The sequence below is a fragment of the Heteronotia binoei genome, chromosome 1 (assembly GCF_032191835.1).
Source record: "Heteronotia binoei isolate CCM8104 ecotype False Entrance Well chromosome 1, APGP_CSIRO_Hbin_v1, whole genome shotgun sequence".
Classification (NCBI taxonomy): Eukaryota; Metazoa; Chordata; class Lepidosauria; order Squamata; family Gekkonidae; genus Heteronotia; species Heteronotia binoei.
This window is the reverse complement of record NC_083223.1, coordinates 268,892,456-268,919,569: the sequence shown is the minus strand read 5'-3', so window position 1 is coordinate 268,919,569 and position 27,114 is coordinate 268,892,456. Positions and strand designations below refer to the sequence as shown.

Below are 27,114 nucleotides of genomic sequence, written 5' to 3'. Positions count from 1 at the left end.
TCAAAGCCTCTAAGGACGTTTTTACTGCCATCACAGCTGCCCCTGAAATATCACCTGCAACGCCTGGCTCTCTTTGCCCCATTTCCTCCTGTTTAAAGATTGTCAATGACGAATTCTCAACCACCACATAAAAACTACAATTGCCATCATTATCATTATTATTTTTTTTTTGGAGGGAGAGAAAGCAGAGCAGTAGGTCTAAAGCTGGAAGATGCATCCCAGGAAACAGTACAGAAGCCTTGGTGAGGAAGTTCAGGGATATTAGATTCCCGGTCTAAGTTCAGGAAATCCAATCGATGGTGAGGCCTCATTTGGAGTATACAATTCTGGTCACCGCACCTCAAAAAAAGATATTATAGCAGGGGTGGCCAACGGTACCTCTCCAGATGTTTTTGCCCACAACTCCCATCAGCCCCAGTCATTGGCTAGGCTGGCTGGGGCCGATGGGAGTTGTAGGCAAAAAACATCTGGAGAGCTACCGTTGGCCACCCCTGTACTATAGCATTGGAAAAGGGCAACTAGAATGATTAAAGGGTTGGAACACTTTCCCTATGAAAAAAAGGTTAAAACGCTTGGGGCTCTTCAGCTTGGAGAAACGTCGACTGAGGGGTGACATGATCGAGGTTTATGTGATTATGCATGGGATGGAGAAAGTAGAGAAAGAAGAACTCTTCTCCCTTTCTCACAATACAAGAACTTGTGGACACTCAATGAAATTGCTGAGCAGTTGGGTTAGAACGGATAAAAGGAAGTCCTTCACCCAAAGGGTGATTAACACATGGAATTCACTGCCACAGGAGGGGGTGGTGGCTGCAAGCATAGACAGCTTCAAGAGGGGATCGGATAAACATCTGGAGCAGAGGTCCATCAGTGGCTATTAGCCACAGCGTATTTGTTGGAGCTCTCTGTCTGGGGCAAGTGATGCTCTGCATTCTTGGTGCTGGGGGGGGACAGTGGGGGGGGGCTTTTAGCGTCCTGGCCCCACTGATGGACCTCCTGATGGCGCCTGGTGGGGTGTTATTTGGCCACTGTGTGACACAGAGTGTTAGACTGGATGGGCTGTTGGCCTGATCCAGCGTAGCTTCTCATGTTCTAGCTTGAACCTCTGCATCCACACATGGGGCACCCCTGGTGCCTGTTGGGAGTAGGGGATCCTCTACTGCCCCTTGGGAGGCCCTTTCTCACACCACTCAGCTGGGCAGTGGGAGAAAAAATAAAAGGGGAAAATTTGGGGGGGAGGGAGCGATAGGCTGTATCCTGACCCGCTATGCAACCGGAAGTGACATCGACGCGTCAGCAGGGATGCTCCAGCATTCAGGAAGAACTCTACAATGTGCTGGTATCATTTCCCAGTCGCCCTGGAAGTGACATCAGCTCATCACCAGTGAGACCTCCCCCCCTTCAGCCTCCCACCCACTGCAATTCTTGCACCAGCAACTCTACTCCCCCCACCCACCCCCCAGAGCTCGAGTCCGAGGTAGCAACTCGCCTGTTCCTGCTGCAGCGCTTTGACGAAGGCATTCTTCAGCCGGTTGGTGTGCTCGGCCTTGAGCGCCTTCTTCTGGTTGGAGGTCATGCACTGCTCGCACAGGATCTTGCCGTTCTTCTCCTGCTTCCAGTGCGGAGTGAAGTCTGTGCGGCACTGGGCGCAAACAAAAGGCTCCACTCGCAAGAGGGAGGCGCAGCCTTTGCCTGGAGGGGCATCCCAGAAAAAGAGAGAGGGGAAGTGGGGGTGGGGGGAGAGAGAAAAGGCCAGTCGTAGGAGAGTCATCTCCCAGTCGTTTGAGGGGAGACAGAAGAAGATACCTGGATGGATGGCGGAGGAGCTCAATTGTGCCGCCATCTCCCCAAGATTAGCAGAATATGAATACATCATCACCACCACCACCACCATCATCACTATTATTACTATGACGATGATGACTGCTACTAGGGCTTTTTGGAAGAAAAAGCTCAACAGGAACTCATTTGCATATTAGGCCACACACCCCTGGCACCAAGTCAGCCAGAACTGCGTCCCTGTACATTCTTGCTCAAAAAAGCCACTCTACTACTTAGAATCATAGTGTTGGAAGGGACCTCTAGGGTCATCTAGTCCAACCCCCTGCACAATGCAGGAAATTCACAAACACCTCCCCCTAAATTCACAGGGTACTTCTACCACTCTACATTATCATTGTTGCTGTTATTTCAATTTAATGAATTCCCGCATCCTAGTTGATGCCAGGCTCTAGGTGATATACAACAAAGGATAACTGTTCACATTTAGGTAAAAGCTCACAATCTCCTTTACCTTCCTCCCCCACAACAGACACCCTGTGAGGTGGGTGGGGCTGGAGAGGGCAAGTGGAGGAGTGGGGAATAAAACCCGGTTCTCCCAGATAAGAGTCCGCACACTTAACCACTACACCAAACTGGCTCTCAAACTGGCTCCCAAATATGGTGCCACAAATACCCAAAATGAATTGTAAACATTTGATAATACGTATTGTAACTGCAGCTAGAATGATTTTTGCCAAATGCTGGGAAAAGAGAGGAATACCAACAATAGAACTGACACAGGAAATATTAGAAACAGCTGAAATGGACATATTGGCAGGCATTTTAAACAATAAACCTAAGCAAGAAGTGCTGGAGAGATGGACTCCTTTCTATGAATGGATGAAGCAGTAATGCAAATGGGAATTTTTTATACAGAGTAAGGTGTTGAAATGTCCTTATCCCTATACCTAGTTAGGGTTCCCAATCCCCAGGTGGGGCAGGGTTAAAGGCGTAGACCTCAGCGTAAACCAGCCTCCAAAATATACACAAAATGTTTTTACTGGCCCCACTGATGGACCTCCTGATGGCAGCTGCTTTTTTTTGGGCACTCTGTGACAGAGTGTTGGACTGGATGGGCCATTGCCCTGCTATCCAACATGACTTCTCTGATGTTCTTATGGAGGCCAAAGCTGCTACAGTGCCAGTTCGTCGGTCTCCTGGTTGGATCCCCACCTCCTGTGTTCCCTGAATCCCCAACCTCTCCTGCATCCCCCCGCAATCCTACTTGCCTGCTTCCCCCTTTGCCCGGTCTAACCACCATCACCCATGCCCGGATTTTCCAGTTGGTGCTTTACCTTGGCTGTCAATGACGCTCTGTACCACCTCCTCCAGCCCCACCATGTAGATGAACTCGCTGTTGGCTGCGCTGGGCAGAAAGTGGAGCAGAGGGGCGGGCGGCTTCGGGGGCGGGATCTCCAAGAGGGTCTTCTCCAGCTGCTTGCGCAGGGCGAGCTTGGCGGCTGCCTGGGAGTTGGCGGCATCGTTGAGGGCGCTGGGGCTGGGCAGGGGCGACGAAACCCGGTTCACCGTGCCCGGCTGGATGTGGGAGGCAAGGTTCATGTAGATGGCCGAGGACGTGGTGCGCTGGCAAGGGACGGCCGAGCTGGATTGCTGGAGGGGGAGACAGGGACAAATGGAGGGGGTGAGTTATGGGGTGTTCTTCTCAAGGTGGCTTCCCCCTGCTCTGCTCCCGACACCGAATGGTCCCTGCCGTCCGCCACATGAGGGTTCTCGGTGTGCCAGCTCCACACAGTCTTCAGCTTCCCTCTGTTCTTGGTTCTGCCGGCAAAAGCCTGCGCAAAGGTGCCCGGTCAAAGATAATGTCAGATGCTGCATGCCAGGCCTGGGGAGCCAAGAGCAAGCTGCTGGTGGCTGGGCAAGCAATCCGCTGGATAGTTTTCAGGCAACCATCTGGATCTGACATCTTCCAGGGCAGCACCAAGTCTGATGCCATGGTGTTGACCCAGAAGAGTGCCCAACTCAGCCCCCCACCCCACCCCGAAGAGAGGATCTCTTGACAGGGCTGTACTTCAGCTTAGTGTCTCACCCTCCTCTGGCTTTCTGGTATTCTCTTGACTGCCTTCAGAACCTAGAATGCCAGCTCTAGCATCCCTGCTCTGGAGGAGGAGACCCTCCTGTACTCAGGTCCCCCGCTGGCTTATCCCTAGATCTGGGGTGTCAAACTCATTTGTGAAGAGGGCCGGATCTGACAGAAATGGGACTTTGTGGGGCATGTCCTAAAATGTAATGCCAGATAGAGCAGACGTTATAAAGGACACAGGCAAACACAATTTGAAATATTATTTTAAACTTAAAATACATACAAGCTTAAAACTCTTGCAATAATTTGTTTAAAATGGAAAGTTAGGGAAATAGTAGGATTTTACAATGCAATTTTAAAAAGAAAACATCAAGGAGAAACGCAAGGATCACACAGCAGAAAACTAAAAAAAAAATGCTCTCAGCCTGGGAAAACATGAAATGGCAAGGCATTGCAAGCTCTCCCCTCCCCCCCCCCCCGCCCTCCCCGGTCTATTCAGATTAGCAATGGCTCTCTAGTGTAATATCCCCCTTTGGCTGTGGGTTCCCAAGTTAGAGTACTGACTAGGCGCTAGTCCTCACTCCACTGGGAAGAAACAAAGCTGACTCAGAGCATGGATGCTTGATTTACAAGCACACAACTCCAGGAAGCTTCAATCGGCCATAGGAACGCTGGGAAGTTAAACCTCTCCATTCAAAAATTTGCAAAGAAAACGTGGAGTGGATTTCTCATTCCAGTCTGCTCTGCCACTGGGCCAGAATGGGAAATCCATTTCACATCTTCTTTGCCACATCACTCCTGCTTTAGCCTCTGCAAAGAAAAGGCAGAAGGAGCTGGGAATGTCGTCGGAAGCATTGGAGCTTCGCAGGGGGAGGACAGGAGGGGGGAGGAGAGAGCCTCATGGGCCTGAATGAAGCCCTCGGGGGGGGGGGGGTCAGTTTGGCCCTCGGGGCGCATGTTTGACACCCCTGCCCTAGATGGACTATCAGGTTCCCCAGGGCAGTACAATTTCTTGGGGTCTGTTTCAGGGTCCAGGGCAGGACTTTTTTTTTGTAGCAGGAACTCCTTTGCGTATTAGGCTACACACCCCATCTGATGCCAGTGGCTGGGGCGGGACCTGGCAACCCTAATGATCTTGGGGAATGTGCAGGACTATTTTTTGTAGCAGGAACTCCCTTGCATATTAGGCCACACCCCCTGATGCAGCCAATCCTCCTGGAGCTTATAAGGCTCTTACTGCAGGGCCTACTGTAAGCTCCAGGAGGATTGGCTGCATCAGGGGGGTGTGGCCTAATATGCAAAGGAGCTCCTGCCAGAATTCCATCCCTGGGCCACACACCCCTGATGTAGCCAATCCTCCAAGAGCTTACAGGGCTCTTTGTACAGGGCCTATTGTAAGCTCCAGGAGGATTGGCTACATCAGGAGGGCGTGGCCAGTATGCAAAGGAGTTCCTGCTACAAAAAAAGCCCTGAATATTGTAATTGAAATTATATGATGATCGATAACTTCTCTGATCTGGCACCAGCTGAAGCCGAGCTCGCTTTGCCACGGGCTTCCCTCCTTCTCTCCCCACCCTGCTAGGATGAAGACCGCCCTATTGATTGCCACCAAATGGGAGCTCCAAGAGCAGCCTGTGGAAGAACTGGAAGGTCATCACTCCCCTTCTGGAGCTGCCAAGCCATTTTCTGCTGCCCTGACCCGCAACCTTTCCCGGATCCCCCACAACTCACCGGTTGGTAGCTGATGGCCGGGCTCATGCTCGGAGTGGTGGTGCGGATGAGGCCTGGTTTCGGAGGGACGCGCTGCCCTTGGAGCTGGGCGGGGTTTGGCGCGATGACACGCTGAGACATAAGCATATGGGGGAGGGCCGAGTTGGTGGCCGACCGAATGACACTGTGACCCTGTCCAAAGAGAGAAAGAAGGGGGGGGGAGGGACATGTGGCTTCAGCTGGGAACAGAACAGCCCTCTAAGCTTTGGGGCAATGCCCTGGATTCCATCTCTCACCATGTTAAGGAACAAGAATCTTTCCACCTTCAAGGCTCAATGACAAGAAGACGACGACATTGGATTTATATTCCACCCTCCATTCAAGAGTCTCAGAGCGACTCACAATCTGCTTTATCTTCCTCCCCCACAACAGACACCCTGTGAGGTGCGTGGGGCTGGAGAGGGCTCTCACAGCCGCTGCCCTTTGAAGGACAACCTCTGCCAGAGATATGGCTGACCCAAGGCCATTCCAGCAGGTGCAAGTGGAGGAGTGGGGAATCAAACCCGGTTCTCCCAGATAAGAGTCCGCACACTTGACCACTACACCAAACTTGGCAGATGTAGAAAGTACATTTTCAGCTTTCACCTGGGTGAGCCAGGCTAGCCTAATATGATCAAATCCCACCTGCTAAGCAGGGCTAAGAACATAAGGACATAAGAGAAGCCATGCTGGATCAGGCCAATGGCCCATCCAGTCCAACACTCTGTCAAGCAGTGGCCAAAAAAACCAGGTGCCATCAGGAGGTCCACCAGTGGGGCCAGGACACTAGAAGCCTCTCCTGTTGCCCCTCCCAAGCACCAGGAATACAGAGCATCACCTGCCCCAGGCAGAGAGTTCCAACAATATGCTGTGGCTAATAGTCACTGATGGACCTCTGCTTCGTATGTTTATCCTGGCTATGCTTGTAGCTGCCACCACCTCCTGCGGCAGTGAACTCCATGCGTTAATCACCTTTTGGATGAAGGACTTCCTTTTATCATCCGGGGTTGGCCCTGGTTAGGCCCTGGAAGGGAGGCCAGGGTCATAACCCAGAGGCAGGCAATGACAAGTCACCTCTTCTTCTTCTCTCATGCTTTGAAATCCCTAAAGTGTAGCCCTACGTTAGCTGCCATTTGTGGACGCTTTCCACTGTCATGTACACATTTCCCTTCATTCCAACCATCCAGCCTGCTCATATCGCTTAAGGCTCTAGTCCTCGTTGAGGTGCTCAACCGGCACCTGACTAGCACCATTTCACAGTGCAGGTGGAGCCCACAAGATTCAGCAATCCTCTAAAAGGATTTTTTTTTTTAAATCCTGCGCTTGGGAAACTACCATACGAAGAAGAGTGGCCAAAAAAACCCCAGGTGACATCAGGAGGTCCATCAGTGGGGCCAGGGCACTAGAAGTCCTTACGCTGTGCTCCCCGCAAGCACCCAGACTCCAGAGCATCCCTGCCCCACCACCCTGCCCTTGCTGAGCTGGACCAGCCCAGCCCTCCTTGTCACGCATTCCATTGTCAGGGGCGGAGGTGGCCGCTGCTCTTCATCCTGATAAGACTGCAGCCCCTGAGCGGGCAACAGCCCACTTGGTTTGCCTGCCTGAGTGGGCATCAGCTGAGAAGTGGGAAGGAGGCGGCCCTGGCTCTTGGCAGCAGCCGCATCCAGAAGCTGCAGCTGGCTTCCCTTCAGTGAATGAGCAAGTAGCAGCAGTGAGTTCGGGCAGTCGATGTTCCCTTGCTTGTCCTCCGTGGCTTAGCTGCACCCGGGAAGGGACCTGCCAGGTAGCTCCTTGAACATATATGTATGAACATATGAAGCTGCCTTCTACTGAATCAGACCCTGGGTCCATCAAAGTCAGTATTGTCTTCTCAGACTGGCAGCGGCTCTCCAGGGACTCAAGCTGAGGTTTTTCACACCTATTTGCCAGGACCCTTTTTTGGAGATGCCGGGGATTGAACCTGGGACCTTCTGCTTCCCAGGCAGATGCTCTACCACTGAGCCACCGTCCCTCCCCAACGTCCCTTGTTGAGGTCCCCCAAAGCCCAGGGTTGGCTCTGATGCTACGGGGAGGCCAGCACCTCGGCGTGCGTGACCTGGAATACTTCCCAGAATCCTCCGTCCGTGTTCCCAGATTTCCAAGAGGACAACCCGATACTGATACAGGACAAAAGAGCAAGAGTCCAGTTGGCAGGGGATGAGCTTCAGAGTCACTACTCGCTTCTGGGACCTTCTGCTTCCCAAGCAGATGCCCCAACGTCTCTTGTTGAGGTCCCCCAAACCCCAGGGTTGGCTCTGATGCTACGGGGAGGCCAGCACCTCGGCGTGCGTGACCTGGAATACTTCCCAGAATCCTCCGTCCGTGTTCCCAGATTTCCAAGAGGACAACCCGATACTGATACAGGACAAAAGAGCAAGAGTCCAGTTGGCAGGGGATGAGCTTCAGAGTCACTACTCGCTTCTGGGACCTTCTGCTTCCCAAGCAGATGCCCCAACGTCTCTTGTTGAGGTCCCCCAAACCCCAGGGTTGGCTCTGATGCTACGGGGAGGCCAGCACCTCGGCGTGCGTGACCTGGAATACTTCCCAGAATCCTCCGTCCGTGTTCCCAGATTTCCAAGAGGACAACCCGATACTGATACAGGACAAAAGAGCAAGAGTCCAGTTGGCAGGGGATGAGCTTCAGAGTCACTACTCGCTTCTGGGACCTTCTGCTTCCCAAGCAGATGCCCCAACGTCCCTTGTTGAGGTCCCCCAAACCCCAGGGTTGGCTCTGATGCTACGGGGAGGCCAGCACCTCGGCGTGCGTGACCTGGAATACTTCCCAGAATCCTCCGTCCGTGTTCCCAGATTTCCAAGAGGACAACCCGATACTGATACAGGACAAAAGAGCAAGAGTCCAGTTGGCAGGGGATGAGCTTCAGAGTCACTACTCGCTTCTTCAGGTATCTGAAGAAGGGAGCAGGGACTCGCAAAAGCTCATCCCCTGTCACAGATTTTGTTAGTCCAGGTTTTGTTAGTTCTCAGCTGATGCCCAGTCGGGCAGGCAAACCAAGTGGGCTGCTGCCTGCTCAGGGGCTGCAGTCTATCAGGATGAGGAGCAGCTGCCACCTCCGCCACTGACAATGGAATGCGAGACAAGGAGGGCTGGGCTGCTCCAGCTCAGCAAGGGCAAGGTGGTGGGGCAGGGATGCTCTGGAGTCTGGGTGCTTTGGGGGGGAAAGCACAGCGTAAGGACTTCTAGTGTCCTGGCCCCACTGATGGACCTCCTGATGGCACCTAGGTTTTTTGGCCACTGTGCGACACAGAGTGTTGGACTGGATGGGCCATTGACCTGATCCAACATGGCTTCTCTTATGTGACACAGAGTGTTGGACTGGATGGGCCATTGACCTGATCCAACATGGCTTCTCTTATGTGACACAGAGTGTTGGACTGGATGGGCCATTGGCCTGATCCAACATGGCTTCTCTTATGTGACACAGAGTGTTGGACTGGATGGGCCATTGACCTGATCCAACATGGCTTCTCTTATGTGACAGAGTGTTGGACTGGATGGGCCACTGGCCTGATCCAACATGGCTTCTCTTATGTGACACAGAGTGTTGGACTGGATGGGCCATTGACCTGATCCAACATGGCTTCTCTTATGTGACACAGAGTGTTGGACTGGATGGGCCATTGGCCTGCTCCAACATGGCTTCTCTTATGTGACACAGAGTGTTGGACTGGATAGGCCATTGGCCTGATCCAACATGGCTTCTCTTGTGTTCTTATATGGAGCAGAGGTCCATCAATGGCTATCAGCCACAGGTATAGATGGAAATCTCTGTCTGGGGCAGTGATGTTCTGGATTCTGGGTGCTTAGGGGGGCAACAGTGGGAGGCTTTCTAGTGTCCTGGCCCCACTGTTGGACTTCCTGATGTCACCTGGGGTTTCTGGCCACTGTGCGACACAGAGTGTTGGACTGGATGGGCCATTGGCCTGATCCAACATGGCTTCTCTCATGTTCTTTTGTGGTGATTGCTGACGCTGCCCAGCAGTGCCTCCTCCCAAGGTCATGGGGGTCTCACTGGCTCTCTAACTATCTCTACCAAATGCCGACTCTGCTACAAACACACCCTGGAACTGAGTGCAAAAGGACCTGTAGCATTAGGACACCCAAAGGGGTGACAAGATCTCCCAAAGGGAAGATCTTGGGGGTCATGGTAGATAACTCACTGAAAATGTCAAATCAGTGTGCAACTGCAATAAAAAAGGCCAACGCCATGCTGGCATTAGGAAGGCAACTGAAAACCAATCAGCCAGTATCAAAATGCCCCTGTATAAATTGATGGTACGGTCTCATTTGGAGTACTGTGTACAGTTCTGCTCACCACACCTCAAAAAAGATATTATAGCATTGGAAAAAGTGCAGAAAAGGGCAACTAGAATGATTAAAGAGTTGGAACACTTTCCTATGAATAAAGGTTAAAACGCTTGGGGCTCTTTAGCTTGGAGAAACGTCGACTGCGGCGTGACATGATAGAGGTTTACAAGATTATGCATGGGATGGAGAAAGTAGAGAAAGAAGTACTTTTCTCCCTTTCTCACAATACGAGAACTCGTGGGCATTCCATGAAATTGCTGAGCAGTTGGCTTAGAACTGATAAAAGGAAGTACTTCTTCTCCCAAAGGGTGATTAACATGTGGAATTCACTGCCACAGGAGGTGGTGGTGGCTGCCAGCATAGACAGCTTCAAGAGGGGATTGCATAAACATCTGGAGCAGAGGTCCATCAGTGGCTATTAGCCACAGTGTATAGTTGGAACTATCTGTCTGGGGCAAGTGATGCTCTGTATTCTTGGTGCTTGCGGGGGGGCAACAGTGAGAGGGCTTCTAGTGTCCTGGTCCCACTGGTGGACCTCCTGATGGCACCTGGGGTTTTTGGCCACTGTGTAAGACAGAGAGTTGGACTGGATGGTCCATTGGCCTGATCCAACGTGGCTTCTCTTGTGTTCTTATGGCCAATGTATGACACAGAGTGTTGGACTGGATGGGCCATTGGCCTGATCCAACATGGCTTCTCTTCTGTTCTTATGTGACTCAGTGTTGGACTGGATGGGCCATTGGCCTGACCCAACATGGCTTCTCTTATGTTCTTATGGCCAATGTGTGACACAGAGTGTTGGACTGGATGGGCCATTGGCCTGATCCAACGTGGCTTTTCTTGTGTTCTTATGACCCAGGAGAATCCTTGTGATGGGGGTAACTTGGGTTTCCTGGTGGGCCAGAGGTGGCCAGGCTAAAGGCCCTCAGGCAAAGGTGGGCAAGGTGTATCCACCAGCCAGTGAACCCATTGAGCCTCTGCTGAAGCTGAAGCGGGTGGGGTGGGGATCGCAGAATCTGTGGGAGGGCAAACAGTCCTGCCTGCAAGGGGCATGTGAGGGCACTGGGCAGCTGGCGAGCCTCGTTTGGGCTGGACGATTTCAGATCCTAGGGCAGTCTTGAAGAGCAGCGGTATGAAGGAACTTGGAGCTGGATTACGTTAGACAGTTAGAAGGGTTCCTCAGTGGAACAGGCTTCCTCAGGAGGTGGGGGGGCTCTCCTTCCTTGGAGGTTTTTAAACAGAGGTTGGATGGCCATCTGACAGCAATGCGGATCCAGTGAACTTAAAAAAGGTAAAGGCGGTCCCCTGTGCAAGCACCAATCGTTTCCGACTCTGGCGTGACGTCGTATCAGACGTTTACATGGCAGACTTCTTACGGGGTGGTTTGCCATTGCCTTCCCCAATCATCTACACTTTCCCCCCAGCGAGCTGGGGACTCATTTGACCGACCTGGGAAGTATGGAAGGCTGAGTCAACCTTCAGCCGGCTACCTGAAAACCCAGCTTCCGCCAGGATTGAACTCAGATCATGAGCAGAGAACTCAAGACCGCACTTGTGAGCTTAGGGGGAGGCATTTGTGTAGTTCCTGCATTGTGCGGGGGAGGGGGGGTTGGACTAGATGACCCTGGAGGTCCCTTCCAGCTCTAGGAAGGCAGGCTGTGGGGTCACCGCCTCTTGGGACGGCTAAAGGGGCAGGGCCCAGAGAAGAGAATGTTGCCCTTGGCCGTGAAGCATATGGCGCCACAGCAAACCCAAGACGTCTTGAGTTGATTGGCGCAACTAAGGATGTGGACTCGGGGAAAACTGCCCGGCTCCCCCGCCCCCCCCCCCCCCTGCAGCCTCTGCCCTCGTCTGTGAGAGCAGCTTGTCTGTCATCTCTGTTCCGGTGACTGAAGAGCCTCAGATGGGCTTCCAAGGGACTTCAGACCGGCCTCTGATCTACTGACCCGGGATGATGCAACAGTGCAGTCAGGAAGGGATGATTTTATTCGGCCTTTTCTCATAAGGTGCCACGGCTGACATGCATATGCCTTACAGAGCCAACGACTTGGAGAGCCAGTTTGGTGTAGTGGTTAAGTGTGCGGACTCTTATCTGGGAGAACCGGGTTTGATCCCCCACTCCTCCACTTCCACCTGCTGGAATGGCCTTGGGTCAGCCATAGCTCTCGCAGGAGTTGTCCTTGAAGGGCAACTGCTGTGAGAGTCCTCTCAGCCCCACCCACCTCACAGGGTGTCTGTTGTGGGGGAGGAAGGTAAAGGAGATCGTGAGCCGCTCTGAGACTCTTCGGAGTGGTGGGCGGGATATAAAATCCAATATCTTCATCTACCTCACAGGGTGTCTGTTGTGGGGGAGGAAGGTAAAGGAGATTGTGAGCCACTCTGAGACTCTTCGGAGTGGAGGGCAGGATATAAATCCAATATCTTCATCTACCTCACAGGGTGTCTGTTGTGGGGGAGGAAGGTAAAGGAGATTGTGAGCCACTCTGAGACTCTTCGGAGTGGAGGGCGGGATATAAATCCAATATCTTCATCTACCTCACAGGGTGTCTGTTGTGGGGGAGGAAGGTAAAGGAGATTGTGAGCCGCTCTGAGATTCTTTGGAGTGGAGGGCAGGATATAAATCCAATATCTTCATCTACCTCACAGGGTGTCTGTTGTGGGGGAGGAAGGGAAAGGAGATTGTGAGCCGCTCTGAGACTCTTCGGAGTGGTGGGCGGGATATAAATCCAATATCTTCATCTACCTCACAGGGTGTCTGTTGTGGGGGAGGAAGGGAAAGGAGATTGTGAGCCGCTCTGAGACTCTTCGGAGTGGAGGGCGGGATATAAATCCAATATCTTCATCTACCTCACAGTGTGTCTGTTGTGGGGGAGGAAGGTAAAGGAGATTGTGAGCCACTCTGAGACTCTTCGGAGTGGAGGGCGGGATATAAATCCAATATCTTCATCTACCTCACAGGGTGTCTGTTGTGGGGGAGGAAGGTAAAGGAGATTGTGAGCCGCTCTGAGACTCTTTGGAGTGGAGGGCGGGATATAAATCCAATATCTTCATCTACCTCACAGGGTGTCTGTTGTGGGGGAGGAAGGGAAAGGAGATTGTGAGCCGCTCTGAGATTCTTCGGAGTGGAGGGCGGGATATAAATCCAATATCTTCATCTACCTCACAGGGTGTCTGTTGTGGGGGAGGAAGGAAAAGGAGATTGTGAACCGCTCTGAGACTCTTCGGAGTGGAGGGCAGGATATAAATCCAATATCTTCTTCTACCTCACAGGGTGTCTGTTGTGGGGGAGGAAGGAAAAGGAGATTGTGAGCCGCTCTGAGACTCTTTGGAGTGGAGGCGGGATATAAATCCAATATCTTCTTCTACCTCACTGGGTGTCTGTTGTGGGGGAGGAAGGTAAAGGAGATTGTGAGCCGTTCTGAGACTCTTCGGAGTGGAGGGCAGGATATAAATCCAATATCTTCATCTACCTCACAGGGTGTCTGTTTTGGGGGAGGAAGGTAAAGGAGACTGTGAGCCGTTCTGAGACTCTTCGGAGTGGAGGGCGGGATATAAATCCAATATCTTCATCTACCTCACAGGGTGTCTGTTGTGGGGGAGGAAGGTAAAGGAGATTGTGAGCCGCTCTGAGACTCTTCAGAGTGGAGGGCGGGATATAAATCCAGTATCTTCATCTACCTCACAGGGTGTCTGTTGTGGGGGAAGAAGGTAAAGGAGATTGTGAGCCGCTCTGAGACTCTTCGGAGTGGAGGGAGGGATATAAATCCAATATCTTCTTCTTCTTCTATCTAAGGGACCGCCTTTCCCCATACATACCCCAGAGAGCACTGCGTTCGGGAGCCCAAAATCTGCTATCCATTCCCAGATCAAGGGAGGCCATACTAAGCTCTACACGGGCCAGGGCCTTCTCAGTGGCAGCACCAACGTTATGGAACGCTCTCCCAGAGGCCACGAGAGCCCTGCAGGACCTCTCCCAATCCTGCAGGGCCTGTAAAACTGAACTCTTTCGACAGGCCTACAACAACTAATGTGGGATGAGGCTGCCACTGCTATGCTGCTGAGCAACACCATCAGAAGGACCACTCACAGATTACCAGAAGAACCGAGACATCTATATCCTGTGAATGTAGGGGGGAGGTGTTCGTGAGTTTCCTGCATCGTGCAGGGGGTTGGACTAGATGACCCTGGAGGCCCCTTCCAACTCTATGATTCTATATCATCTGCTCCGCCTATGTTAAAAAAAATTCCTCTCCACAGCGCCAAATATCTCATTTTTAAATTGTTTGTGCGTGTTTTCATCGTTTTAAAACTAACCCAGATTGTATTTTTAATCATGGCTGTTAGCTGCCCAGAGTCTGCTTGCGGAGTGGGCGACATATAAATCCAAAGTAAGTCAGTAAAAATATACCCCCGAGGAAAGCCCACTGCGGCCTTCCCGAAAGGGAGTCTTCCTCCCGGGCCCTCGTTTCCCGGCTTCTGCATCCTGCCTCGTGACGGCAGCCGCCGCCAAACAGCTGGCTGCCAGAACCCGAAGGTGGGACTGAGTCTCGAGGAAAGAGGCTCCCGTCGAAGCAGCCTAGCTGCCAAGATGTCTTCTGGCGGGGATCCAGGCGCAGCGGCCGCACCCTCCCCATCCCCCAGCACGGAGCGTGCAATTCGTAAAAAAAAAAAAAAAAAAGGTCAACGCAATGCTAATGCGTTTCTGGGAACCGATGCGATGGTGCGGAGAAGAAAAAAAGGACGGGGGCTTCTTGGAAAGGCCCGGTCGGCCCTACAAGGGAAAACGCGCCCGCCTGCTCTCTGACGAGACGGAAAGGTCTCTGGGCGGCAGGAACGGGAGAGGGGCTTCCTCCGTTCGTTCAAGGCCCAGCAGGAATTCCCAGGACAGGCCATGAAGAAGATGATATTGGATCTATATCCCGCCCTCCACTCCGAATCAAAGAATGGCTCACAATCTCCTTTACCTTCCTTCCCCACAACAGACACCCTGTGAGGTAGGTGGGGCTGAGAGAGCTCTGACAGAAGCTGCCCTTTCAAGGACAACTCCTACGAGAGCTATGGCTGACCCAAGGCCGTTCCAGCAGCTGCAAGTGGAGCAGCGGGGAATCAAACCCGGTTCTCCCAGATCCGAGTCTACGCACTTCACCACCCACCAAACTGTCTCTCTACATAGATGTTAGCCTAGCTAGATATTAGATAGATATTCTCCTTATCTCTAGAAAAATATTAAACAGATATTAAGAAGATATTGGATTTATATCCCGCCCTCCACTCCAAATCTCAGAGTCTCAGAGTGGTCCCAATCTCCTTTCCCTTCCTCCTCCACAACAGACACCCTGTGAGGTAGATGAAGATATTGGATTTATATCCCGCCCTCCACTCCGAAGAGTCTCAGAGCGGCTCACCATCTCCTTTACCTTCCTCCCCCACAACAGACACCCTGTGAGGTAGATGAAGATATTGGATTTATATCCCGCCCTCCACTCTGAAGAGTCTCAGAGCAGCTCACCATCTCCTTTCCCTTCCTCCCCCGCAACAGACACCCTGTGAGGTGGGTGGGGCTGGAGAGGGCTCTCACAGCAGCTGCCCTTTCAAGGACAGAGTCTCAGAGCGGCCGACAATCTCCTTTACCTTCCTCCCCCACAACAGACACCCTGTGAGGTGGGTGGGGCTGAGAGTGCTCTCCCAGAAGCTGCCCTTTCAAGAACAACTCCTACGAGAGCTATGGCTGACCCAAGGCCGTTCCAGCAACTGCAAGTGGAGGAGTGGGGGAATCAAACCCAGTTCTCCCAGGTAAGAGTCCGCACACTTCACCACTACACCAAACTGGCTCTCAGAAGAAGACCTGGAAAAGGCCAAGGTTCTCCAGAAGCACCTCCTCCGGCTTGGCAAGGAGAGATGCCAGCACAGGAGTTATCTATCTTACTCGTGTGTTTCTGGCTTATCTCTGCAAATTTAACTGAAAATAAAGAAACCGGTAATTAAGAGCAGACAAGTTCCAACGAGCTCGCTATTGAGACAGCCCCTGAACGATGTATTTATTTTTTTAATGGCTCTTCCACTCTTCATGAGCATGCGCGCGCTTCCTCAAACGCTTTGTGCCCGGGATGGCGTACAGCCTGCATCGCGTGGCGCTACGGGCGGGCAGCATTGGTTTGCGTCCCGCTGAATCGGTGGAGACGGAAGCGATTTGTCGGCACCCTGCTGGCCGGAGGAGAGAGCGTTTGGTTGGCACCCTGCGGCTGGAAGGAGGCTGCCTGGCTGATCCTGCACAGAGTGAACAGAGGGGGACCCTGACTTGTTTGCAAAGGACGTGCATGAATGCGAGGGGAAAGTCAGTGCAAGTCAGATTAATGAAGAACATAAGAACATGGGATGCTCTGTATTCTTGGTGCTTGGGGGCAACAGTAGGAGGGCTTCTAGTGTCCTGGCCCCACTGGTGGACCTCCTGGTGGCACCTGGTTTTTTCTGGCCACTGTGTGACACCAAGTGTTGGACTGGATGGGCCACTGATGGACCTCTGCTCCCTATGTCGAGCCAATCCCCTCTTGAAGCTGGCTACGCTTGTAGCTGCCGCCACCGCTTGCGGCAGTGAACTCCATGTGTTAATCACCTTTTGGGTGAAGAAATACTTCCTTTTCTCCATTCTAACCCAACTGCTCAGCAATTCCATGGAGCGCCCACAAGTTCTTGCATTGCGAGAAAGGGGAAAAAAGTGCCCTTTTCTCTACCTTCTTTATCCCAGGCATAATCTTGCAAACCTCTATCATGTCACCCCTCAATCAACGTTTCTCCAAGCTAGAGGGTAGTGCAGTATACAGAATTCTCCCTTTTAAGGCAAAGCCGATTGGATTTCGGTGGGCAGGGATGAGGCGAAAGCAAGACAATCCAATTTCTTCAATTGCACGAGACAAAGCTGATACGGGCAACATTTTGGAAGCTTGCAAAAGATCGCCCGCTTCTGGGATGCACAGAAAATGAACTCGGCAAAACGTCAAACTTGGAAAGAGCCAACAGCAGACCTGAACTCCTGTGACCGGGGAAAGCAAACACTGTTACAGCTAAGTAGCAGACGCCTCGCAAAGGGATGCGCGCTTGTCATGCTCCAAGACCCAAAAGGAAAAGTTTGGGAAGTGAGAGAAAGAACCAGCGGACCCCTACGTTCCTTACCTGTAATGTTCGGAGGTTCTGGGGCTCGACCCCCTGAGCTCCAGGCCGGGAGGGAAGTTTGGACAGAGCCTGCTGTCCGACGTGGGCAGGAGATGGCTGAACGATAGATGCTGCGTTCTGAACAACCGGAGTCTAGCAGACAAGGGAGAGAGCGACACTGGCATTACTTTTAATGCAGAACTTCGGTTTCCGGTGCTATTAAAACCAACGGTGCTGTTCCCTCCCTGGATCAAGATGGCGAGACCAGCTTCCCTCCACGTTTCTATGATATACTTGCTCTTTCTGAATAAGCCCCCAAAATAACAGAGAAGTTACTGTCTTAGCACACGTGGAACGGCGTGGCTGATTCATTAAGTATTATGGCACTGTGTGTAGTATAGCCAGGAGATCCTAAGATTGTCTGGCAGCCTGAAGTTCTAGCTATTTTTAGGTGGCGAGCTAGACTTGGTTTTTTGGGCTGAGAGAGCTCTGAAAGAGCTGTGACTGACCCAAGGCCACCCAGCTAGCTTCACACGGAAGAGTGCAAAATCGAACCCAGTTCTCCAGATTGGAGTCCATCACTCTTACCCACTACAGCGTGCTGGCTCTCACAGCCTGGTTACTTTTGGCTCAATTCAGATGTGGCACCAAGCCAGTCTAGTGTAGCAGTTCAGTGTGCGTACTCTTATCTGGGAGAACCGGGTTTGATTCCTCACTCCTCCACTTGCAGCAGCTGGAATGGCTTTGGGTCAGCCGTAGCTCTCGCTCAGTTGTCCATGAAAGGGCAGCTTCTGGGAGAGCTCTCTCAGCCCACCTACCTCACAGGTTGTCTGTTTTGTATGTGCGTGGGGGGGGGGAGGTAAAGGAGATTGTAGGCCACTCTGAGACTCAGAGTGAAGGGCAGGGTATAAATCCAATATCGTCTTCTTCTTCTTTAATGCTTAAGGAATCTCAACTGTGGGTCAAGCTCTCACATAACCTCAAACCGTCACCTGGCGCTATGGGAATAAGCCCAGAGTTCACACACTCCTTCCCCTCTCCCTTGAATGCCGGGATTTGGCATACAGCGTTTTAACACAAAGCACGGTTTCTGGTTAAAGAGTCGAACTAGCAAACTGTGTCTTTGTGTGCTTCTGCTCCTCCAAACCCGCAAGCCGTGGAAGCACACAGCACACGGCTGGTTCTTACGAACACGCAAATGCCGCTCTCCACTCAAGCGGAGGTCGCTAATTAAACTGCAAAGGGAAGAGAGAAAGGGCGCAAAAGCACAGGGACTGTTCCCACAGCACCAGACCACCATTTGACATGATATGTGTGAAGTGGTCCAACGGGGAGACGTCTGAACCCAAAGTTCACAACAGACCAGCAGGTCAGTGACTAAGACTAGGGCTTGAAGCCGGTCTGCAAGCTGTGGGACGATGTCACAGCCGAGACGCGGCTAGGGGAAATACGGATAGGGGAACCGATGCTGTACACAGGGGTCCCCAACCCCTGGGTTTGCGGCCTCACCACCCCTGTGCAGTCTCACGCCCCCCCCCCCCAACGAGGTGCCTCCTCCCCCCCTCATTTTCACCATTTTAAGGCTGGGAAAGGGGCCATGAAGCGCTTCCCAGGCCGACCTCCCCCCTGCCAATCAGCTGATTGGCGGGGAAAACTGTGGTGGCAGCAGCAAGCAACCTGCTGAAAGTGCGGCACTGCCCTTGCCTCCTCCCCGCTTCCTTCCTGGGGGGGGGGGGGCGGGGCGGCCTGGGAGGTGCTTCACGGCCCCTTCCCCAGCCTTAAAATGGTGAAAATGGGGGGGCGGCGAGGCTGCATGGGAGGGGGGGCGGAGGAAACGGAGAGGAAACCGGGGGGGAAGAGGTGCCACGCAGAATTGGGTGCCCCCACCCTGCCAGCCCTGGGGCCAAAAAGGTTGGGGGCCACTGCTGTACACTGTCTCCCCGTTCTGACATGGACTTTGAGCCTGCACGTTAGTGCTCCAGGCCTCTGCATTCTCAGAGGAGGAGGGAGGGACGGTGGCTCAGTGGTAGAGCATCTGCTTGGGAAGCAGAAGGTCCCAGGTTCAATCCCTGGCATCTCCAAAAAAGGGTCCAGGCAAATAGGTGTGAAAAACCTCAGCTTGAGACCCTGGAGAGCCGCTGCCAGTCTGAGAAGACAATACTGACTTTGATGGACCAAAGGTCTGATTCAGTATAAGGCAGCTTCATATGTTCATATGTGCCATGGGCAACGGTGGGCGCATCTGGCACAAGGGCTCAGATTTTCAGCCGTTCCCACGGCACCTGGGGCAGGGATTGTCACGTGCTGCGCGAACAGCACCCCCCTCCGCCAGGCCCCCCCGCCTAACGCATCACCTTCTGTACCACGTTCTCCTTCTGCAGCTGGCTCTGCCGCAGCTTCTTGAGCAGCACCAGCCGGGCCTCCTCCAGCCGCAACTCGTCCCGGAGCTGCTTGATCAGCTGCTGCCGCTCCTCGACGCCTTTGCCCTGGGGAGAGGAGGACACGGGTCGAGGTGAGAGGCGCCCCGTCGGCTGCGGGGGGCGCGAGGGCCGCTTGCAAACGTGCGCGGACGGGAACCTCCCAAAGTGGCCTGGGATGCCAAGATGGCTCCGGGCGCGAGAGCCGGAACCTCGTTTTGCAAAACCGTTAACGAGCTTTGGAGCTCCTGCCGGGATCTCACGTGTTACGCGAGTGGCACAGGCTGCGCTTTCCCATGGCTGCGTGCCCCGGGAAACCACCTGAAGGGCAGAATCACCCCAGAAGCCGCTGTCTGACAAGCAAAGAGTTAAGGGCCTCGATGAAAGCATGCTGAACTGCACACCCTTCGGGACTACATGTCCTAAGATTCCTTGGAGGAAGCTGAGACTGTGCGTGCCTGTATGTCCAAATGAACAAATAACCTCTCTCGCGTTCTGACAAAAAAGAAGCATGGACTCGGAGCCTGCACATTAGTGCTTCAGGCCTCTGCGTTCTCAGGGACCAGGTGCCATGGGCGACGCCGACAACTAGGCCTTAGATTCATCAGGAGCTTACAGAAGCGCAGCTCCTGAACCTTTCTGTGGCTTCCCCCCCTCCTCCCCACCTACCTTGTCCATTGAATAGGAGGTGCAGCTGCATAACAATCCCTGGATTAGGTGAGCCGGCAGGTAGCCAGCCCCCAGGGGCTTTGCCACACTCCCAGCAGTCCTCATTAACCCCTGAAGAAACCCGTGCCACCCTTTCTCCACTTCTTATGCGGTTTTGGGCGGTGGGTAACTTGCTGACCTTTTGACTGGGGAGGGAGGGGTGGCCCAAGAGAGCCCCAGGCAAGCGAGGCCTGCTTGGGCTGGCTGGATCTCTAGCCAGCCCAAGTAGGCCTCTCTTGACTGGGGCTCTCTCCTTTCTTGTATCAGGTTGCTTTGGATCTCTAGCCAGCCCAAGTAGGCCTCTCTTGACCAAGGCTCTCTCCTTTCTTGTATCAGGTTGCTTTTGGCTTGAGGGGATATGCTAATGTTATGCTAATGAGCTCCACCACCTATTTTTCTACAAAACGACCCCTGCCGACAACTATGGGATCCGCCCGAGTTGGCAACAGAGCCTGTAGCTGGCCCCTCTAACACTCCTGAAGCTGACAGCTTGCCTCCACCTGACCCAGCATCTCCTGCACCTGACCCAGCAGCAGGGGACGAGGAACAGCTGCGAGCAGGAAGCCCACCAGACTCAACCCAGCAGGTAGCTCAGCTGAGGGAGCGACTCCATTGGGACTTAGCGACCTGTCGGAGGGACACACACCTGTGAGGAAGGCGGTCGCTGAGCCCTGAGTTTTGACAGGAGCTTCACCGTGTGCTAACGCTAACCTCCTTGGAGGCCCATTTAGCCCCTTGCTTGGGGCTGGGCTCTCCGTGGAAGCGACAAGTCGCATCCATGACCGACCAGCGTCCACCCCGGTTCTTGGCACTCCTGCTCGAACTCTCCAGCTTCCTGACTCTCAGCTCCAGATGTCCTTGCTCTCCGCACCCCCCCCCCCCCCCGCCCAACTCAGCTACCTGACTCGGATTCTGATAGAACTCCCCGGCTCAACCCGGACTGGACTCGGACTTTGTTCCCGACTGCACCCAGACCGTGACACCGGGGCAAAGAAGCGGCTCACCTTGAACATTTCCAGGTTGGCGGCCTTGAGCCTCTCCTCCATCCGGGAACTGGAGCGGGGACTGGAAGCCTCATTATCGGAAAGGACAATGATATCCGGCGAGGGGGTTAGCCGACCCCTGTCCTGGTCACTGCTGGAGGGGGACAGAGATTGAGAGAGAGAAGCTAAGTTTTGCAACTATCACGCAACGGAAGCTGAGACAGGCGAGGCAAAAATACCCTATGCCAGGGGTGTCAAACATGCAGCCCGGGGGCCAAATCAGGCCCCCCGAGGGCTCCTATCAGGCCCCCGAGCAACTGGCTGTCGTCTGCTTCCTTCTCCCTCTCTCTTGCTTCCTGTTGCATCACAGCTTGCCTTGTCAGGCTTGCTCAATCGCATAGGAGCTACAGAGCAAAACCTCTGTCTTCTCCACTAGCTTGTTTTGCCAGGCTCTCTCAATCACACAGCAGAGCTACTGAGCCAAGTCCCTTTTCCTTCTATTGGCTGAGGCTCCTCCCCCTCTTGGTCCCCTGGGGGAGGAAGGAAAGAGACAGACCTTCCTTTGCCCAGCTCCCTGGATCACACGGGAGAGATATAAAGAAAGCGCCATTAAGACCAACAAATGCTAATGTATTAACCATGTTTTAGTTTAACTTTAAAAAAAAATCTTTGCGCTTGTCTGTGTCCTTTATAAAGTTTATATCTATGCTGAGCTGAAAGACCTGCCTCCAAATCCGTACTGTGCCGCAAAGCACGCTACACCGGCTACTGATTCTGAGTCTCACAAGCCTTGCAGCGTTGCTGTGTGATAAAACAGGGGAGGGTCGAACAATGCATGCTACCCTGAGTTCCCTATAGGCGGGTTGGGATAAAAAGTGTGTGATCTTCCCCAGGGCCGGCCCTGCCACTAGGCAAACTAGGCGATTATCTAGGGCGCCAGCCTTCTGGGGGGCACCAAATTGGGTTCTCCCTTGTAACTCAGTGACTTTATCAGTGTAGGCAGAGCACCAGAAGTCAGCCTTGCCTAGGGTGCCAGACAGTCTAGGGCTGGCCCTGATCTTCGCTGTGGACTCTGCTCTCAGTGCCCCCTCCCCATCTGCCGAAGTCAAGTGGAGAGTGACTGACGACAGGGCCTTTTCGGTGGTGGCGATCTAGCTGCGGAGCTCCTTTCCGGAGAGATCTGCCTGGTGTGTGTTGGAAAGAAAGCCAAGCATGCAAGCAAACCACTGGCTTGGTCACCCTGGGGGAATAACTATCACCTCCAGGCAACCAGGCTTCACAAAAGGCAGAGCTTTTCATGGAGGCTGCAAATGACTAACTAGTACCAGTTAGAGCCGTGCGGTCTACAGACTTTGGTGGGTTTGTCTGCAAGGCTGGGAAAGCCGTACCAAGGGTCCGATTTGCAAAGGGCCACATAGAAATTGCCCTGCCCTGGATGGCCCAGGCAAGTCCAACCTCATCAGATCCTGGAAGCTAAGCAGGGTCAGCCTCTGTTTGTACATGGATGGGAGACCACCAAGGAAGTCCAAGGTTGCTATGCAGAGGCAGGTAAGGCCAACCTCTTAATGTCTCTCACTCTGACCTGTATGGCCCAGGCTAGCCCTATCTCATCAGATCTAAGAAGCTAAACAGGGTCAGCCTCTGTTTGTACATGGATGGGAGACCACCAAGGAAATCCAGGGTTGCTATGCAGAGGCAGGTAAGGCCAACCTCTTAATGTCTCTCACTCTGACCTGTATGGCCCAGGCTAGCCCTATCTCATCAGATCTTAGAAGCTATGCTAGTTCAGCCTTGGTTAGTACTTGGATGGGAGACCACCAAGGAAGTCAAGGGTTGCTACGCAGAGGCAGGCATTGGCCAACCACCTTGACTAGATGCCCCAAGCTGGCCTGATCTTGTCCAGATCTTGGAAGCTAAGCGGGGTCAGCCTTGGATAGTACTTGGATGGGAGACCACCGAGGAAGTCAAGGGTTGCTATGCAGAGGCAGGCATTGGCCAACCACTTTGACTGGATGCCCCAAGCTGGCCCGATCTCGTTCAGATCTTGGAAGCTAAGCAGGGTGAGTCTTGGGTAGTACTTAGATGGTAGACCACCGAGGAAGTCAAGGGTTGCTACGCAGAGGCAGGCATTGGCCAACCACCTTGACTGGATGCCCCAAGCTGGCCCGATCTCGTCCAGATCTCGGAAGCTAAGTGGGGTCAGCCTTGGGTAGTACTTGGATGGGAGACCACCAAGGAAGTCCAGGGTTGCTACACAGAGGCAGGCAATGGCAAACCGCCTCCCTTTGTCTCTTGTCTTGAAAACCCTACAGGGCCACCATAAGTTGGCTGAGAGTTGACAACACTTTCCACCCATCACATGAAGAAACTGCAGCAAAGTTCTCAGAGGAAAACTTTGAAAGTTTGAGATCCGAGACCACCAAGGAAGTCCGGGGTTGCTACGCAGAGTCAGGCAATGGCAAACAACCTCTGTTCATAGCTTTCTTTGACCTGGATGGCTCAGGCTAGCCCAATCTGACTGGATCTTGGAAGATAAGCAAGGTCAGCTCTAGATAGTACTTGGATGGGAGACCACTGAGAAAGTCCAGGGTTGCTGCACGGGGGCAATGGGAAACCACCTCTGTTCGTTTCTTATCCTGAAAATCCCACAGGGTTGCATAGACAGCTCCAAGAGGGGACTGGGTCAACATCTGGAGCAGAGGTCCATCAGAGGCTATTAGCCACAGGTTATTTGTGGAACTCTCTGTCTGGGGCAAGTGATGCTGTGTATTCTTGGTGCTTGGGGGAGGGCAACAGTGGCAGGGCTTCTGGTGTCCTGGCCCCACTGATGGACCTCCTGATGGTACCTGGTTTTTTTGGCAGCAGTGTGACACAGAGTGTTGGACTGGATGGGCCATTGGCCTGATCCAGCATGGCTTCTCTTATGTTCTTATGTCTGGGGCAGTGATGCTCTGTATTCTTGGTGCTTGGGAGAGGCAACAGTGTGAGGACTTCTGGTGTCCTGGCCCCACTGATGGCCCTCCTGATGGCACCTGGTTTTTTTGGACTGGATGGGCCATTGACCTGATCCAACATGGCTTCTCTTATGTTCTTATGCCTGGGAACAATGAGCCACAGCCCCTCCCAGCCTTTTTATTTACAGTCTCTTCAACTAACTGGGGCAGGTGTCCTACTCCAGTTCTCAACTTTGCTCACACTCCTAGCTTTAAGAATTAAATAGACAGACGAGCCAAGAACCTAGGGATAATTCCAGGCCCTTCTTAAGGAGCAGTGGCATCCACAGCAAATGAAAAAATGAAGGCCACCGATAAGGAATACAGCAAAAGTTTTTACAGGAGGCAAGGTAGAATCATAGAATCACAGTGTTGGAAGGGATCTCCAGGGTCACGTAGTCCACGCCCTGCACAATGCAGGAAACTCACTAATACCTCCCCCTAAATTCACAGGATCTTCATTGCTGTCAGGTGGCCATCTGGCCTCTGTTTAAAAACCTCAAAGGAAGGAGAGGTATGTCGGAAAGTCCATCCAATCAGAGACGTAGGAGAGAGAATTTCAAGACAGTTCCGAGACAGGTGGGTTACCTGAACTCTGCACTCATCGCAGCCTCAGAATGCGTCTCCCGTCGAGAGAGAAAGCTTAAGCACAGACTGAACCATCCACGTGCAACCTGGAAGCGATCACCAGACGCCAGAACTGGCCGCCCCTTCCTGTCACTCGGAGACAGGTGATGTCACCCCAGCTGTCACCGAGCACCGTTGCGGGCACTGTGACGTCACACAGAGGGAGGTGGCGATGCAACCAGGCCTTCTCTCGGCAACCATACCCAAAATAGCCAAATTTGACAGCAGCAGGAGAAGAGCTGCGTCGCTGAAGGCCGTACCCCAGGCAATGCTGAAGTTTTGCGATGGGAACCCCCCCAACGTCGCTTTCGGCCCTAAAATGCATCTGGGGGATATGTGGCTGAGGGGAGGATGCTGTGGATTGTTGGTAGAGCAGCTGCCTGGAATGCAGAAAGTCCCAGGTTCGACCCCCGGCATCTTCAGTAGAAAGTATAAGGGAGTAGGTGATATCTTCGGGACCGCCTCTCCCTATATGAGGCCCCCCCCCGACTTTGAGATCATCTACACAACATCTTCTTGCGATCCCTGGCCCTAAGGATGCCCGGTTGGAATCAACAAGGGCTAGGGCCTTTCCAATCCGGGCCCCCTACCTGGTGGAATGAGTTCCCGTTGGGAGATCCGGGCCCTGCGGGACTTACCTAAGTTCCGCAGGGCCTGTAAGACAGAGCTCTTCCAGGAGGTTTTTAATTTACCAGCCGTCCTCTGAAACCTTCCCCCAGCACTTTACTATCCTTGTGCTTGAGTCGGTCAAGGGTCTGAGTGGTATCAATGTCCTGAAGCTGCGCTAAGAGTGGTGTTAACCAGCTGAAGTCGTACCAACTGCTGAACGGTGGCTTCTGGCTGTGCTATTGTTGGAGCTATGATCCTCTGCTTTTACGTATTACGTTTATGAGATTTTAAATTTCTTGTGTTTCATTGGATATGTTTTGCTTATTGTTACTGTAATGTTTTTTGAAGTTGTAAGCCGCCCTGAGCCCACCTTGCGGGATAGGGCAGGGTATAAGCCTCAAATTAAATTAAATTAAATCAAATCTTCTTGCAATCCCTGGTCCTAAGGACACCCAGTTGGAATCAACAAGGGCCAGGGCCTTTTCAATCCAGGCCCCCTACATGGTGGAATGAGTTCCCGTTGGAGATCCGGGCCCTGCGAGACTTGCCTCTGCCTGAGACCCCGGAGAGCTGCTGCCAGTCTGAGTAGACAAGGCTGACTTTGATGGACCAAGATGAGTAGCCGGCACCATGTCACTTCCCAGATCCAAACCATCCCCTACCCAGGCTGCTTAAAGTCACACTAACGGAGGAAGACACGGATCTTATCTACGTTGCCGCAACAAAAAAAAACTCTCCGCGTAAAGTGAAATTTTGACTTGTGAATAACAAGTATCAAAATGCAAAACAAATATTATCAGTACGTATCACCAAGTTAAAACCTCATAAGTTGCTCAATGCTCCTATGTCCTTTTGTGGCTGAAAGCCACTAAATTACATTCAGTCCAGTATAAAAAGTAGATGGTCCGACGGAGAACCGGTCCGCTTTGCAAGCCGTTTCGGATCTCAAATCCTTCTTCCAAGGACCATTCTTAAAAGTATTGCACAGTTTTCCAGGTCCAGTAGCGCCAAAAGAATTCCTAGCTTTCTCTAAAGAGGACGCATAATAGCGGGAACGCCATAGTAAGTGCTATCTTTTTCAGCAATGCAGGCGCCTATTCACAACACATTAAAATTGCATTCTACACGGAGAGTTTTTTCTTTTCGTTGTGGCTTAGTCTCTCCTCCTTGGTCCTGTTTACATTGTGACGTCATCTTATCTGCCTACCTTAGGGACCATCTCTTCCCATATGTCCCCCAGAGAGTACTGCGATCTGGCTCTCAAAATCTGCTCGTAATCCCCGGGCCAAAGGAGGCCCGCTTGAAGTCAACCAGGGACAGGGCCTTCTCAATCACAGCCCCTTGCTGGTGGAACCAGTTACCGGAAGACAGGGCCCTGCGGGATATTGGACAGTTCCGCAAGGCCTGTAAGACAGTCCTCTTCCGGTTGGCTTATAACTGACTGGCACCAAAATACTGAAGGAAGTCTACAGATAGCACACTGTTGGATTGATGTTCTGATATTAATGTTTTAATTATGTAAATTGCTATTGTATTTTTTTGTATTTTAATGCTATTGTATTTTAATTCTGAATTTTATTGTTAGAACTTTTATGCTGTGAGCTGCCCTGAGCCCGCTTCGGTGGGGTAGGGTGGGATATAAATCAAATAA

At 52.7% G+C, this 27,114-nt stretch overlaps 1 protein-coding gene across 1 annotated transcript in view; it reads right to left on the bottom strand.

Moving 5' to 3' along the window:
- GATAD2B (GATA zinc finger domain containing 2B) overlaps nucleotides 1-27,114 on the bottom strand; it is a 75,521-nt gene that overhangs the window by 8,995 nt on the left and 39,412 nt on the right. Inside the window, exons 3-8 of the mRNA XM_060255832.1 lie at nucleotides 21,256-21,385; nucleotides 19,481-19,612; nucleotides 17,148-17,279; nucleotides 5,594-5,764; nucleotides 3,117-3,432; nucleotides 1,490-1,692 (exon numbers count right to left, since the gene is read on the bottom strand). Coding sequence (XP_060111815.1) covers nucleotides 1,490-1,692; nucleotides 3,117-3,432; nucleotides 5,594-5,764; nucleotides 17,148-17,279; nucleotides 19,481-19,612; nucleotides 21,256-21,385 — 1,084 coding nt within the window. The remainder of the gene's footprint in view (nucleotides 1-1,489; nucleotides 1,693-3,116; nucleotides 3,433-5,593; nucleotides 5,765-17,147; nucleotides 17,280-19,480; nucleotides 19,613-21,255; nucleotides 21,386-27,114) is intronic.